Here is a 17411-nt window from a genome sequence, read left to right as displayed (position 1 = left end):
GGTTATGGCATGAAGGGGTAAAAGGATGATGAGGGGGGCATGTAAAGGTTAAAAAATCAAAGGTTTACAATTTGCGAGCGTTAATTAATGACAAAAGGATCAATAAGTATAGGTCAATGAGAGCAGCGTAGTGCCCACGATGGAGTGGCCTCGTAGATGGCTCTAAAGGACAATTGAATGGGTTACTTATGAATGGGAGGTTGGATGAGCCGATAGGTACCCATAATGGGTGGTAATGATGAACATGTCCACAATAATTCTACTAATATGATGAGGTACCTATGTATATATATATATATACATAGGTACACACAATAATGGGTGGTAATGATGAACATGTCCACAAAATTCTACTAATATGATGAGGTACCTATGTATATATATATATCTTATGTCTATTCTATTAAGCACAAGTTTTCTCCCTTGCCACACGTCAATCTCTCTAGCATCTCCTCTAAAACCATCGCCTCTCCTCCTCCTCCTCCTCCTCTGGCCATGTGGCAGGGGTATACAAAGGGACAAACTGTGCACATGGGGCTAGTGCCCCAACAATGCGCGGGGGTGCAGAACTAGTATATATTTATACGTACATATTTTTATACTTATATGCTTACATGTATATATGTACACAGTACATACATACTGTGTGTGTCATATGCGTGCTAGAGTGTGGGGGGCGGGGAAGTTAATGAACGGGGCAGCCCACGAAAATCACGTCTCTGTCTTTTGTGTGGCACGCACGCTACCATCCCGCGAATTTCGAAAGCAATTGAGATCGGACCATCTTCTTCCAGGTGCGTTATTCTGTATGTCGCCCATGTTGTTTCTCGCTGTAGAAAGATGTAGGCCAGCTATGGAGCTTTCCAGGGTTTCACAGGTGCTTTTCGGGGTTTTACAGCTTGATTTTGTGGAAGAAGAAGGATGATTCAGCTGAAACGTAGTTTTCTCCTAACCTTTGGATGCAGCGAGCAGGGAAAACTGATTCCGAAACCCTAACCCTAAACAGACGCAGAGGATTTCTTTTTCGAGCTTGAATTTTTAAGTTTTTCTAAGCGGTGCGATGGCACAATCCCACCTGGGTTATCAGTTCGATTTTGACGAAGACGATTATGCGCCCTTGCCTTCTCCCACGCAGAGGCCGATCGGATCGGATCAAACTTCATCCCACCAGCCTTCGCAAAGATGGAGCTCTGGTATCTGTGCATGCTTTGACGATATGAGAAGCTGTAAGTTCATTTCCACCTTATGAAAATAGAAAAATAAGCCTGAAAATTCCCACCCACGCGTATATACATTATAATTTATGCATGTAATAGAGATAATGCATGTATGTATTATCACTTATGTACCCACTCCAGGCATATAATTCCGTACACACACACACACACACACACACAGAGAGAGAGAGAGAGAGAGAGAGAGAGAGAGAGAGAGAGAGAGAGAGAGAGAGAGAGTTCAAGCTGACCTCAAATTCAACTAAATTTGGCTTGCACTGACAGGTTGCTTGGGTCTCTGGTGCCCTTGTGTCCTGTTCGGCAGAAACGTGGAAGTGCTAGAAGGCAGGCCGTGGACAGGTCCATGCTTAATGCACGCCTTGCTCTGGGGAATTGCAGCTGGGATTGGGTGCAGTTTGACACATGGCACATTGCTGGGTTTGCTTGGCTCGTGTGTCCCATGCTATGCTTGTGGCTACAGAAAACTTCTCCGCTCTAAGTACAATCTGGAGGTATGTTTCTGCATCGCATAAATACTGTAATTTGAATGGTCATGTAGACCATTAATTTTTTGTGCTCATCAATCTGATAAAAGAGCTTGTCCAGGGTACCTATGTATTTTCTGCTTCCAGTACAGTCACAATCCAGGTCATGATGTCAAGTCAAACATATCATTAGTACATGTAGCGCACTGTGATGCAAGCAATGCTGTGGGCAAGCATTGTGTATCTAGTATCAGTCAAGTGAATACAGTGTGGGGCGAACCACTTCCAATGAGGATGTTAAGGTCTTACAAACAAGATATTTTGATTCATCAGTAATTGAAGTCCTTATGCTTCTATTCTTTAACTGTTGGGATGGGGCCTGAAGGTTGCTTATCTCCACTAGCCTGCAACTTGGCCATGGGCTTGCGAGGAGTTTGAAAGAAGCCGTCCACCCTTGCCTGTCACTGCTGCTTGTTGCCCTTACGGGAGGAGGCTTCTGATGCCGAAGCCAAAAAACCTATGGGCTGCTTGTTATCATTATCTTCCTGATAGCTATTTCTGCTACCTTCTTGAGGAACCAAACAGTTCCTTGTAACCACAGACCTTGTTATAGTACATATAGCAAAAGGAATTGACCTTGTTTGATTACATATTAGCCGCAGTGCGGCATGCCCAAAAAAACTTATGAACTGATGACATTATCTAGTAACCTGTGCACAACTCGAGCTTGGTTTAACATTGGCCTCGCTGCGGTGGTGACAACCCCACCAAATAAACTGTCCTAGGTGAACTCTACTGCGGCTAATTTGTGTGCCCGATCCATGACATTTGCCAAATTCTGAAGGGCATCCGTGATATTTTCTTTGAGCACATCTTCATTTCCCACAGTGTCTACCCTTTTTACCACCAGGTTCTCTATTGAGGATACAAGGGGGTACAGGGTTGACCATTCATCTGTTGCTTCATCTTTAAGCAGCTGAAACCTCTCACAAATGATCTCTTAGCCGGAGAGTCTGTCGTACAAATGCCTTTGTATCCAGCAGCCCACAACCTGATTTCTAGACCAGCCTTGCACACAAATCTGACTACATGTTACATCCTGATCAGGGTAACCTAAGGTTAGGGGCATGCGTTGTTACGTACCTAGTCATGATTAGGCGCCTAATCCGGCAAGGTTAGGGGAGCCCTGGGATTAGGAGATAGCAGCAGTGGGCACTATATAAGTGAAACATGGGTTATTATTGTCATATACAACCTCATTATTGGTTACAATTTGACCAAGACTCCAGCCACGCATGCGGCAAAGCATAGATCGGCATGCCAAAGGTCTCTATGGGGCAGACTGGCATCTTCAAGGGGTTCCACGTCAGATGATCCTTGGTTAGGTCATGTGGGGAGCTTACATTGGTGTCGGAGGCAATCTGACAAGTCATTGAACCTGAGACATGGAGGTTGTACAGATAGTACCCTCACTCGGGCTGATTTGGCAAGAAAGCCAAGTGCTTTGTTTGCATGGATCTGCAGAGAGGCAAAGACAAGGGAGTCCCATGCATGGATGTGCAAGGGAGAGAAGAAGTTGAAAAAGCATGAGATGTGCAGGCTGGACAGCAGGCCATTTGGCGCCTAAAACCCCAGGCCAAGCCCATCTCTGGTCATACAACCCTGATGCACAAGGGACCAGGGTACAGCCCTTTGGTAGCTGACTAGCATCCCATGGCAGCCACAAAACTAGGTGCCAACAGGCCCTTTCCTTTCTCTGGAAGCTGTGGGCACTCCCTAGTGGAGTGAATGTCTAGAACAATGAGCAAGTGGTGCCTTTTATAGGACCTTTTCCAAGCTTGGCCAACTGGCCGACTGCTGGTCGGCCAGTTCCACGACCATAAATCTCTTCAGCGCTGCCCGACTGGACTCCTGCCAAGAGTGCTTAGTGCTCTGTGCTCTGTGCTCTATCATCCTGGTTTTTCTACCTGGCTCATACTTTTTATCTGGCTGCCTCTTCTGGATCTAGCCCTGAGAATGTCCATGGCATCTATGATGCACATGACATCCCCCTCTGCTAAACTTGATGACGGGATTCCAACCTGCTCTTGGATGACTGTCATCATCCCAATCCTTTTCCCGAAGTCCTTCTGTCATCATCCATCCCTGGCAACCCTTTTTCTCTGAACACCCGGCCTATTCTCCAAACCACTTTGTCTCTGACGAAGATCTATGCATCTGGTTCCATCAAGTCCACAATCCGCTCCTGCCCTGACTCTGAACACCGTCTTGGTCTTCATTCCTGAGAAATGAGTCTGGCACTCTCACATCATCCTTGGAGGGTAAACCTCCCTTGGGACCGTTGCCTGAGAACCTATCTGGCTCACAGAACTGCCATCCCCTTCAGCACTGTGGAACACCACCAACAAACCTCCTGGGAGTTCTTCTCGCTTATGTGCTCCTTGCCTTGGGCTTCGAATGCGTGTACTTTCCTGTACCTTGGACCTGTACACCATTATATGGGACTGAATCAGTGTTTAGCCTTGCTGAGCGTGATGCTCTGATACCAATGTAACATGCGGAAGCTCTGGGAGTCTTCTTTCAGCCCTAAACACTCTTGGAAAACCATCTGATGCAAAACGCAGATATAGAGAGAGAGCAGAGAGAGAGAGAAGTGCTGGAAATTCAGTATATTGATATTGTACAGAAAAGGTACCCCTACTACCGCCATAGGCTGCCTTACATAAAAGGTGGTAACACACCAAAAATCCTCTACTATTGGGACCCACTCCCTAGTGGAGTGAATGTCTAGAACAATGAGCAAGTGGTGCCTTTTATAGGACCTTTTCCAAGCTTGGCCAACTGGCCGACTGTTGGTCGGCCAGTTCCACGACCATAAATCTCTTCAACGCTGCCCGACTGGACTCCAATCTACACCGACACACTTCTGGCACTGTTGACGTCCTCCTTCATGCAGCCGACAGTCCTTTCTGGCAGTCGACAGCTTCTTTTGGTTCTTCTCATCTAGCTGCCTCTTCTGGATCTAACCCTGAGAATGTCCATGGCATCTATGATGCACATGACAGTTCTCCATAAACATGTTCGTGACAAATATTTTTGTCGGCATTTCGGCCGCCAATAGTTTACAGGCATTTCGATCGATAAAAGAAATCCATAGAAAAATCCTTGATCATGAAATATCCATGAGTTCCGTAAAGGGAGCCAAAAAAACATACTCCATCCAAGCAAAAGGAGCCAAAACTTAGTCCATAGTCCTTGGATATATCGTAAGAAAAACCATATAAACCAGGCTTTTTAATCATAATGTTTACCTGAAACAATTCAAGGCAAACAAATAACACACAATTCTCCTTGTACAGGCATACAAGGGTTAAGTGTCCAAAACACTTGCAATAAATTGCAAAAATCAGCAACTTTGTAAAACTCTTTATCTTTGCCAGGTTCTCATGAAGCCAAAAGAAATATCTCCTTAGCATACACATAAGGTATCTTGAGATATAGCTCCATATAGCTTGCTCGTAAGCTTGATTTATAATCCACAATAGTCCATATGGAAAGAGTGCTGAACATGGGCACATAAAACCAACTCCATATTCCGAGGATAAAATCTGTGAATCCATAAACCTGTCTACTGCCCATGTTCATGACTGCTTCCATAAGCTCAATAGCAAAACTGTTGGTCAGTGTAGTCCCCACTTCTGATCTTTTCTCTTTCTCATTGTTGGAAGAAAGCCTCTAGCTTCCAAGAAAGGCTTTGCTCTGATACCATTGTCACAAGTAGAGGGACTCACGGAACAACAATAATAGACCAGAGCAACACTTCAAAGACCAGAGATAGAGCATGATCACACAGCGGAAGAACCACAAATAATACAATAAGACTGCACTGAGCCGGAACGGCGGCCCCCCGTAGGAACTTTTTTATTCAGAGAGAAGCTTTTACAAGATACCAAGGTGCAGGTGCATACAACTTCGGATTTTCCACACAGCATCAGCACAAATCTCTTGCCCAAATCTCAATCTAGAGCCAAGATTCAAACATAGCATCAAAAAGCCATCCGAAGACTGTCTCAAAACAGACCCATAACCAGCTCATAATCAGCCCATAAACTGTCCATAAAACAGTCCTTAAACTGTCCATAAAACAGCCCGGTACAGAGAGTTCCGTGCCAAATCAGCCCCAAAATAGAGCCATAAATCAGTCCCAAAAGAGCGCTCAAATCAGCCCCAAAATCTGCCCCAGAAACAGGCCCAAATTTGCCCATGACAAGGCCAGGAGAGAGAGAGAATTGCCTCCTGTATGGCCAGCGCAAGAGATCATCACCAGGAGTTGTTGTACAGCCAGCGCAAGAGAGAAGAGAGAGAAAATCTGCAGTCGGCCAGCAGAGGAGAGAAACTCCGAGAGGGATGCGCATGGCAAAAAGAGAAGCTCCCAACTCCTTTTGTAACTATTTGGCACTCCGGGCTCCTTTCACATGATTGAACTCATGCGCGGACACTTGGACAGGTTGATGGACACAGGGGAACATGGATCCTTTGGTTGGCACAAGAAGAAGCAAAAAGTCAAACTATGTTGACCAAAAGCTGAGGGCACCATTGGAAAGAGGACATTGAACTGGATCAAAAAGCTGTGTCACTTTTTCCAAAAAGAAGCTCCAGGGCCAAAAAGCAAGGCCTTGATCTATAAAAGCACAAATCAAGAACTTTGGCTATTATGAATATTTAAATGAGAAAAAGCAAAAGCAAGTAGATAAAGCGACATCAAAGCAAGGCAAAAGCAAGGACCTCTTTTCAAGTATATAATTGCTCCCTCTTGGAGAATCATCAAAATTTCGGAGGCCATCTTGGGAGACCCATCTTTGAAGGTTTGATCATCATCCTCATCACCAAAATCACCCTCTCCACCCTCAACCTCTGCCTTGTCTACAAGCGCCGCCTTTGCCGGCTGAACGACCAGCGGCGCCGTTGCCCTAGAGCCGCTTGCCGCCGCCAAGACCTCAGCTCCGCCGTTGCCTAGATCCGCCTTCTGCCGGTGTTTTCCGCTGCCCAGATCCGCATGTTTTGCCTGTTTTCCGCCGCCGCCATGCCTCCTCAAAGTGCCGCCGTTGCCTCCTATCAGCACCCATTATTGCCTCTCTTTCTCTCAACTGTGCACCGCCCACCAGCGGTGCAACCCAGCCAGCAGCGCTAGCCACGTTGCTTGCTGCCCTTGTGTAGAACCTCCACCACTGCCTGTGCAGCTGTGATATGCAGCGGAAGTCTTTGTATTGGAAGATCCTGTCACACAAATGCTCACACCGTCTTCTGTATCTTGAGTTTCGTGAGTTTAGCAATCCATTTCAATACTTCAAACTTTAAAGAGATGAGAGAGAGAGATATGAGAACTGTACACCAGATTGGGTCCCGAATTACCCACTGAAGGGCCCCCTATCCCGATAACGAGATAGTATTTGCTTTATTTCTTTAGAGAGAATTACTGTGGACTGTAGATAAGCCAAACGCAAGATCTCGGAGGAGCGGAGAGTGGCTGATCTGGACACTGCTGTAGAAACACCTTGATGACCTGATCTCGAGCCTATGCACACTTCCCAAGGGCATGAGGAAGGGCTGCACACCTGAGGCTGAGAGAAGAAGAAGGTGGACTATTCTACACTCTGTTAGAATGCTGAAAACACTTATGAATGCTGTGTTACCTTCACCAGATGACTGCTGCATGCATGGATGATGCACAGAAGGCTGGATGCTGATGCAAACTGTTGATTCAGGGCTGGAAACTGCTGTGGACAGAAACGCAGACCTGTAGGGAAGCTGCTGAACTGAAAACGCAGGTGTTTTGAGGCTGCTGGACAGAAACGCAGAGGATCTGATGCTGCTGGACAGAAACGCAGGTGATCTGATGCTGGACAGATGCAGAAAACGCTGGCTGAAACCTGGCGTTGAACTGGGGCTGATCTATATGCTGAATCAAGGCCTGAAGTGATGCTGAATGCTGGCTGATTGGATGCTGATAGCAGGCGCCTAGGGCTGACTGAAGCAAGGGGTTCTCAAGGGGCTGGAGAAGCAAGCTTATGAGCTCCAAGGGCTGGATTAGTCTAGGGCTGAAGGCAAGGATACTCCTAGGGCTGAGGAGAAGAGCTCTTAGCACAATGAAGACTGAATGAGAAAACAAGCTCTATGCAAGCCTATTTATACTAACTGGAGGTTGGTCATTTAATAAAGTTTATATTTATAAATGCCCAATAATGCAAATAATGCTAAATAAATACTAATTAATATGGAAAAAATACCAGATAAATCCCAGTAAATTCCCTAAGGCTTCAGGGATGTTCTAAATGATGCACATGCATATGAATGCATATTATGCAGGGTGCAGAGTGCTTTCTGATGCAAACCCTAAGGCTTCTACTGACTCTACATGCATGAATGATTCTCTCCAAGTGGGTTAAGGGACTTGACTGACTGACTGACCGACCCGCTAAGGCTGAGGAATGACCTACGTAGCTCGTGCTTGACTTATCCTGGACTGAGGATGTACAATGGGGTCACGGCGTACGACAATTATCATCCTATTGGGTTCTAAAACTGCACAACTGCTGCACTTCTGATGATGAGCCATCTTGTCACCATGCACTGAGTGCAGAGTGCATGTGACATTCCCTCCTGATTAGCTTGGCGGCAGGTTCATGGCTTCCAAGTAGTCCGCCAATAACTGGGGGTACTCGTGGAAGAACTCCTCGTCGAGCCATACGGCTTCGTGGGTGCCTCGATCTCGGAATTTCGTATAGAACTGACGAATCCGTCGTCCGGAACCATGCTTCCATCGATGAAGAAGGATCTGCTCAGGCTCAATCATTTTTGCCTCGTCTACCACGTCTGGCTGCTGTTCATCTGAAACATCAAACACTTCTGGACCAACATATGGTTTTAGCCAAGAAACATGGAAAACATCATGCATTGTCCAACTGGCAGGCAACTTTAACTTCATTGAGACATCACTTATCTTCTTAACTATTGGAAAAGGGCCAAAACTACGGAATGAAAGCTTGGGACAACGTTTGCCCACTTGTTTCAATCTCTGTTTCATGATACGCAATAGACCCAATCCCCTTCCTTGAAGTGGACATCTCGTCTAGACTTATTTGCCTGTCTGCTATATGCTTCCTGGGCTTTGGTCAAGCGGTCCTTGACTGACTCAATGATCTCGGAAAATGCTTCCGTGGTTTTATTAGCCTCTAAAGATGGAGACACCATTCTCGTCAAAAGAGAAGAAAAACGACGACCAAAGGCTGCTTCATATGGAGTCCGTCCGACACTGGATGAATGCGTGTCGTTCAAGATAGCTTGGACCAACGGAAGATAGTGCTCCCATTTGGACTGTTGGTCATGACAATATGACTTGAGGACATCAAAGGCCAACTGGTTATAAATTTATGTCTGGCCATCTGTCTGGGGATGGAATGCACTAGACAACTGCAACTTAGTTCCAAAGTTTTCAAATAATGCCCTCCAAAAATGCGAGGTAAACTTGGAATCTCTGTCTGATGTTATGGTGCTAGGCAAACCACAAATTGGATACCAATGCTTGAGAAACAGACGGGCTACGTCCTCGGCTATTGTGGCCGTATGCTTGCATGGGATGAGCATGCAGAATTTACTAAAGCGATCCACAATGGTAAAACACTGAGTGTTACGGGATCCAGTGGATGCTGGTAGAGGCCCTACAAAGTCCATAGATATGTCGATAAAAGGTCCGTCGGGGATAGGCAAAGGTTGCTGTGAATCTGCCTTCTTTGTATGGGGAACCTTGACTTTTTGACAAATCTTACAGGCTTGTACATGTGCATAGACATCACGCCTCATCTTTGGCCAATAAAAGGACCATTCTAATTTCTCGAGGGTACGGTTGATACCCCTATGTCCTCCAACTAAGGAGTCATGGGCATCGTGGAGAAGAGCGGAACGCTTTTCCCGAGTCACACAGAGACGGTTCTTGTAGAACAACCAACCGTTCTGTACTGAATAGTGGCCAAGCTCAGAAGTGAGGGCCAAACTATACTGAGTACCAAACTCAGGGGAGTCGACATATTGGTCTTTCATACTATCCAAGTCCTTCCCCGTGATTTCGAGAATGGTAGCTTCTTGGACTGCCTGGATGCTGGACTTTCGACTGAGAGCATCTGCTACTGGGTTATGCTTACCAGGGATGTATTCAATCATACCTCCAAACTGTTGGAAGATTTGACTCCACCTGGCCTGTCGATCACTCCACTGGGCACTTGGCATAGTCTGAAGCCACTTAAGTGCTTGGTGGTCTGTTTTCATTGTGAAAGCCTGTCCATAAAGAAAAGGCTTCCAATGTTTGAGCGCTGTGATCACACCCAAAAGCTCTTTGTCATATACCGAATAATTCTTTTCGGCGACATCCAACTTTCTGCTGTAATATGCCACGGGTCTATGGAGGACTACACCTATGGCTACATTGCTGGCATCGGTGATGACCTCGAAAGGTTCGTCCCATGATGCTAACTTTAATACAGGTGCTTCTGAGGCAGCTTTCTGGAGTGCACGGAATGCATCAAGTGCCTTACCTGTAACTGAGACTTTCTGCTTGCGAGTCTTCACCCCCTTGAGCAAGTCGGTAAGAGGTGCTGCAAGGTTGGAAAACTGATGGACATGGGTACTATAGGCCTGACAAAGACCTACAAATGAACGGATTTCTTGGGCAGTCTTAGGAATGTCCCAATCTAAGATCTCCTGAACCTTTGATGGGTCCGGTCTAATCCCATCGGAACCGATGATGTAGCCCAAATACTGAACTTCCTTAACACCAAATATAGACTTTTTGGCGTTTATGTAGAGCTGATTATCTCGCAAAAGTTGCAAGACTTTCTCCACATCTTTCTCATGCTGCTCCGTAGTGGCTGAGAAGACTAGTATGTCATCAAGGAATATGAAAACACACTTCCCAATGTGGACTGCGAAAATCCTAGACATCATCTTATTGAACGTTGCGGGTGCATTTGTAAGCCCAAAAGGCATGACTACGAACTCGTAGTGGCCACGCTCTGTCCTGAAAGCTGTTTTTGGAATGTCAGCTTCAAAAATGCGGACCTGATGGTAACCACTCTTGAGGTCGATCTTAGTGAAAAACTTAGCACCGTCTAAACGCTCCAAAATGTACTCTATCCTGGGCATAGGAAACTTATTCTTGATAGTGAGTTTGTTTAATGAACTGTAGTCTACACAAAGGCGTGCAGACTTGTCCTTCTTTTGGACAAATAGGATAGGTGCAGCAAATGGGGAGGAAGAAGGCCGAATGAATCCGGCTCGGAGAAGCTTAGATAACTGCTTTTCCAACTCGCCCTCTAAAGTCTTGGAAAGACGATAGGGAAACCTGCTAGGAGGATCTGATCCAGGGACCAAATCAATGTGATGGTCCTCAAGGCGAGAGGGTGGGAGACTGGGCGGGAGATCGTCCCTAAGCATAATGTCCTGGTGTCTGGATAGGAGGTCTGCTAACTGAGGGACTGAAGATGTAAGGGATGCTACTAATGAGGGAGGGGCTGTTTGAGCACGAACATAAAGGAGTGCTCCTTCTGCTCCCTTGCGGATAGCTCATCTGGCCTGGAGATGTGAAATCAATGGGATGCCAAGAATGCTTCTATCCCCCCGAATCATGACAGGCTCAGGAAAACCTTTACAAATAGTAAAAGTGTCCTGCTCCCAATTGGGAATAGGCTCATACTGACGGAACCACTGAATTCCTAAGATCATGTCACACCCCAACAAAGGTGAGACGATGAAATCTCGTTGAAATGAGGCCTTCTGAACTTCAAAGGCAAATTGTTGTGCCTTCTGGGAAATGTGGATGCGAAGACCAGGTGTAAACCCGTCCACATCCAGATGATATGGGACTAATGTGCAGTTCAATTTATTAGGCAAGTGGGGAGAGATGGCGTCTTCAGAACTACCCATATCGAAAAGGACTACAAACTGTTGGCCCTAGGCAGAGCCATAAGCTCGGATAAGGCTCTTCTGAGCAGCATCGCTCTCACCCTTCTGCTTAGCATCAAATACCACGGATGGCATAGGATGCATGGAAGGTAAAAGTTGAACTGCATTTGAGGTAGTAGGCGGGACTGGAGGAGCTGGGGAGGCTGTGGCAACTGTGGAAGAAGGAGCTTTGGCGGCTTGTGCCGCTTGCCATTTGTGGCAATCCTTCTTATCATGCCCTATAATATGACAGAAAAAACATCTATTTTCTGATTGGTACTTCCTTTGCTCCTCTGGAGGAAGATAACCTCCAGTAATGCCTGCTTTAGCCTTTTCATCAAGGGTTTTCTTAGGTTCTTTATCCTTCTTACCCCCTGAACTGGAGCTATTACTGCTGTCCTTCTTAGCATCTTTAGAAGATATGTTACCTTTCCCTGTTTGTGCAGCTGATTGCTGCTGCTGGGGTTTGGTACTGGACTGAGATGCCTGCTTGGGCTTGCCCTCGTTAAGCTTCATTTCTTCATTCTGAGCGAGAGTCAGAGCCCAGTCATATGTACTTGGTTCAAAGTTACGAACTGTGAACCGAATGTTAGAGTCCAATCCACGAATGAATTGCTCCATCTTAGCTTGCTCAGATAACCCTAACTGATGTGCTAAAGTAATAACCTTACCGGAAAACTGAAGCACTGGGGATCCGTTCTGTCTAAGTTCATAGAACTCGTCTTTCAGACCGGTCATGTACTGGGGCGGGAGAAATCTGGTCTTCAGGTCATGGACAAAGATGTCCCAGTCAAAGGCTGTGACACTTGTGGCCTGGTCTGTATGAATACTAGACCAATGCTGCCACCAAGTGACTACCTCACCAGTGAGATGGGGAGCCGCTAAGTGGACTTTGTCTTGTGGGTCTGTGATCCTAGCTAATGGAAAATGAGCATTAAACTGATGAATAAATTGATTAACTGATGAATGATCACACTTACCATCATACTTACTGAAGTTTGGTTGACTACGAATGATGGTGGTTGATGTTGCTGCGGGCTGCTGGCTGGTGACACGTATGACTGGGGAGACTGAAAAGAGCTGCTGATACCTCAAGTGTATGGCCTCCTTTTCCCGTTGGTGTTCGAGTAACATACGTTCTCGATCAAGCTCACGTTGGTGTTCCCGAGCGGCGAGTTCAGCCTGACGCCTGTAATATGCGGAAGCTTCGGAGAAGGATCAGTACTTCAAAACTCAGAAAACAGCACTCTTTTCGCGACGGAATTAACGCACAAAACTGAAAGACGATGTGCAGAAAATAGAGAGAGAAGGGGGAGATGGAGAAGGACACAGTATTGGGTCCCAATTACCCTCTGTAGGGCCCCCACCACGGATGGTGTATTTGCTTTATTAGAATGATGTAAATCTGAAACAAATACAAAGTACTTGACCTTTTCTTGGCTGGAAAACCTGCCCTTGACCTTCAGTCCTTCACCCCTTAGCTTTAGCAAACCCTTGGCTGTCCTGGCCCTTGAATGCTTGATGCTCTTGGTGAATTATGAGATGGATTCAATGGGATCTTGGCTGGGCTTTTATACCCCTCCCTTCATGCAGTCGGCTGGCTTCAGGAAGTTCCACGACTGAGTATTTTAATAAAATACTTTCACACTTTAATAACTGCTGCTTTCACACTTATGCAATAATCTGGCCATTCTGCGCATGCTTCTGGGCAACACCCTGGCTGCTGGGCATGCTACGCATGGGTGTGGGGACTGCCCCTACATCTGGCCGCCTGCTGTTTAGGGCTTTGGACCCAGACGGCTGCCTGTCCAGCAGTAGTACAGCTGGCCGACAGCCCCTCCAACCCATGCCTTGGCTGGTGGGCAAGTCTTGGGTCCTCCTGGCCCCTTGGGGGTGGTTCTACACCTCCCCCATGCCCAGACTAAGTATGCAAACTGCAAATCCTTGCACTGGGGTAGCCCTATGGGCTGGCCCCATCTCTACATGCAAACCTACATGCCTACAGATGTGTGGCATCCAGTTGCAAACCAGATACACAGCACATCTGACATCATTCCAGAGGGAGACTCACAGCGCGGACTGGCACTGCTTCATGTGCAGGACAATGCACACCTGACCTTGGACTCATGTGCAGGACAATGCACACCTGACCTCGGACGACTGAGATGGATCCCTGGCTGACTCGTCCCGGACTGGGCTCACATGGGACCAGTTCACCATCCCAGGTCCTGCACCTACTGTACAGAAATGTCTACGTGGCATCCAAGTGCGGGATGCACGTGACATCCCCTTCTGCTTAACTTGACGGAAGCTGCATAGCCTCCAAATAATCCGTCAATAATGCCGGATAGTCTTCGAAAAATTCTTTGTCGAGCCATACCGCTTCATGAGTTCCTCAGTCCTGAAACTTCGTGAGGAAGTGTCGTAGTCTTCGGCCTGAGCCATGCTTGAAACGGTGCAGAAGGATCTGTTCTGGAACCATTACTTCTGCTTCATCAATGATGTCTGGTTCCGCTTCGTCTTTGACCTCTGAAGGGGGTGGACCTGCATATGGCTTTAACCAACTGACATGAAATACATCGTGCATAGTCCAACTCGGAGGTAGCTTTAACTGCATAGACACCTCATTAATCTTTTTCCGGATGGGGAATGGTCCGAAGCTCCTGAAAGACAACTTTGGGCATCGCTTGCCCACCTGCTTCAATCTTTGCTTCATAATCCGAAGATAAACCCAATCTCCTTCCGAAAACTTCATGTCCCTTTGGTCTTTATTGGCCTGTCGAGTGTAGGCCTCTTGCGCTTTAGCCAATCTGTCTTTAACGGACTCTAGGATCTCCTGGTAAGACTCCGTCACTCTGTTCGCCTCCGGTACTGAAGACGAAGTCCTGGTTAACAACGATTGGAAAGGCCTTCCAAACGCTGCCTCATATGGAGTCCTGCCAATAGCTGAAGAAAAAGAGTCATTCAAAACAGCTTGAACTAAAGGCAAAAACGATTCCCACTTACCTTGCTGATCGTGGACATAACACTTCAGCACATCAAAGGCCAACTGGTTGTATATCTCTGTCTGGCCATCTGTCTGTGGGTGGAATGCACTGGAAAAATTCAACTTAGTACCAAAATTATCAAACAATGCCCTCCAAAAATGACTGGTAAACTTGGCATCTCGGTCTGACACTATGGTCCTAGGAATCCCACCAATCGGGTACCAATGCCGAATGAATAGCTGGGCAACATCCTCGGCGGTCACATTGGCCCTGCAACAAGGAATAAGCATCACAAATTTGCTGAACCTGTCAACAATAGTCAAACACTGTGTATTACGCTTACTCGGACTGGGAGGCAGATTTGTCACAAAGTCCATCGAAATGTCTTGGAAAGGACCCTCAGGAATTGGCAAAGGCTGTAACAACCCTATCTTCTTTCCACGAGGAGCTTTCACCTTCTGACAAATGTCACAGCGTTGTACATATGTAAACACATCACGCCTCATCTTTGGCCAATAGTATTGCCGTTCTAATTTCTCCACACAGTCGGCCTTTGTAGAAAAGCCAACCATCGCGTATCAGAAAATGGCATGGTCCTGTGGCATCCAATGCCTGTTCCCACTGAGTACCGAATTCCTCGGAATTCGCGTACGTGTGCTTCATGTCTTCTAGTCCTGTACCAACAAGGTCCAGTCTAGTGGTTTGAATCGTAGATACTTGTCCCTTCCTGCTCAAAGCATCGGCCACTGGATTGGCCTTTCCTGGAAGGTACTCAATCATGCCACCGAACTGCTGGAATATCTGACTCCAGCGGTGTTGTCGATCACTCCACTGTGCACTTGGCATCGTCTGAATCCAGCGCAATGCCTGATGGTCAGTGCGGACCTCGAAGTCACGGCCATACAGGAAATGTTTCCAATGTTTCAAGGCCTGTATAACTGCTAGGAGTTCACGATCATAGACTGAGTAGTTCTTTTCGGCGGGCAGTAACTTATGAGACATGTAAGCTACTGGATGACCATTCTGTTGCAATACACCTCCAATTGCGATGTTACTCGCATCGGTGATCACCTGAAATGGTTCGTCCCACGAGGCAAGGGCTAAACAAGGTGCTTCTGATAAAGCCACCTTGAGGTTCTGGAATGCCTCCAACGCTCGTGGAGTCATTCAAATCTTTTGCCTCCTTGTTTTCACTCCCTTTAGCAGATCGGTGAGGTCTGCCGAGAGATCAGAAAACTTGTCAATGTGGGTGGAATATGCCTGACATATACCCACAAATGATCTAATGTCATAAGCAGTCTAAGGTACTTCCCAGTTAACAATCTCGGCCACTTTAGCCGGATCAAGTCGAATGCCTTCAGCACTAATTATATATCCCAAGTAATGTACCTGGAACAGATAAAATTCTGACTTCTTTTCATTGACATAGAGCTCGTTGCTTTCCAGTAACTTAAGGACTTTCCAGCAACTTAAGGACTTTCTCCACATCAATGTCATGCTGCTCAACTGTAGCTGAAAATATGAGTATGTCGTCCAGAAATATGAACACACACACTCCAATCAACTCCCGGAAAATACGCATCATCATGCGGTTAAATGTAGCTGGGGCGTTCGTCAATCCAAATGGCATAACCACAAATTCATAGTGGGCCCGTTCTGTACGGAAAGCTGTCTTGGGGATGTCCCCCTCAACAATCCGAACGTGGTGGTACCCACTCTTTAAATCCAATTTAGAGAACACCTTAGCTCCATTCAGCCTCTCGAGAATATAGTCAATTCGAGGCATCGAGAATCTGCTCTTGATAGTCAGCTTGTTGAGTGCACGATAATCGACACACAACCGAGAAGACCCATCTTTCTTCTTGACAAATAAGATCGGTGCTGCAAATGGCGACACGCTGGGGCGGATGAAGCCAGCTTGCAACAATTCTTGGAGTTGGCGGTCCAACTCCGATTCCATTGCCTTAGAAAGGCGATACGGAACCTTGCTCGGGGGTTCCGAGCCTGGGAGGAGGTCAATCTTGTGATCCTCCGGTCTGGACGAGGGAAGCTGGGGAGGGAGACTGTCCCGAAGAAAAATCTTCTGGAACTTTTCATGGAGAACCGAGTACTTCTCGGAAGCACTGGCCACCGTCTGGGCTGTCTGGATGTAAATCATCGCACACTGTGCGCCTTTCCTGATTGCTCGCTTAGCCTGCAAGTGGCTTATGAGCGGAAAGTTTGGAATACCTGGCTCACACTTAATGGTCACCGGGGTGTTTGACACATTCCGATCAATCTGGAACGTGTGCTTGTCCCACTTGACATCAGGAAGAAACTTGTGAAACCACTGGATACCCAAAATTATGTCTGCTCCTACAAGAGGGGCAACCATAAAGTCACGCACAAACTCTATGCCCTGAATGACTAACTTAGCACCTAGAGCTTCATACTTGACGCTCGTTGTCATACCTGTGCTAAAACCCTCAACCTGTTTGTCCACCGCAGTCAGCTCGAAACGGGCACGCCTAGCGGCCTCTTCTGTGATCACATCCTCCGTGCTGCCGCTGTCAAACAAGACAACGACTCTCTGGCCACCTATGTAGCCAAAGGACTTGAGCAATTCGTTGCGCTCATACTCCTGGTCATGGGCGCCCTTCTGCTTATCTTCGAGCTCCCGGCTAATAATTGCTCCAACTGAAGCACCGGGGGTTGAAGAACTAGGGATAGCCACTGGGGTCTGTGTGGGAGCT

At 46.8% G+C, this 17411-nt stretch overlaps 1 protein-coding gene across 4 annotated transcripts in view; it reads left to right on the top strand.

Annotated features, from left to right (window-relative positions):
* The first annotated feature begins 643 nt into the window (after window positions 1-643).
* The window catches only part of LOC147618974 (protein PLANT CADMIUM RESISTANCE 10-like), a 37986-nt gene continuing 21218 nt past the window's right edge, over window positions 644-17411 (top strand). Inside the window, exons 1-3 of one of the 4 annotated variants that reach the window (XM_086774184.1) lie at window positions 644-794; window positions 966-1226; window positions 1500-1726. In XM_086774184.1, coding sequence (XP_086630310.1) covers window positions 1061-1226; window positions 1500-1726 — 393 coding nt within the window. In that variant the 5' untranslated portion in view covers window positions 644-794; window positions 966-1060. Of the gene's footprint in view, window positions 1227-1499; window positions 1727-17411 lie in introns of all 4 variants that reach the window. The other 3 variants (XM_086774183.1, XM_086774185.1, XM_086774182.1) reach the window with 3 other exon arrangements.

This window comes from Cibotium barometz, chromosome 34 (genome assembly GCF_041138505.1).
Source record: "Cibotium barometz isolate CiBa-2024 chromosome 34, ASM4113850v1, whole genome shotgun sequence".
Lineage (NCBI taxonomy): Eukaryota > Viridiplantae > Streptophyta > Polypodiopsida > Cyatheales > Cibotiaceae > Cibotium > Cibotium barometz.
This window is presented reverse-complemented; position numbering and strand designations above follow the sequence as displayed.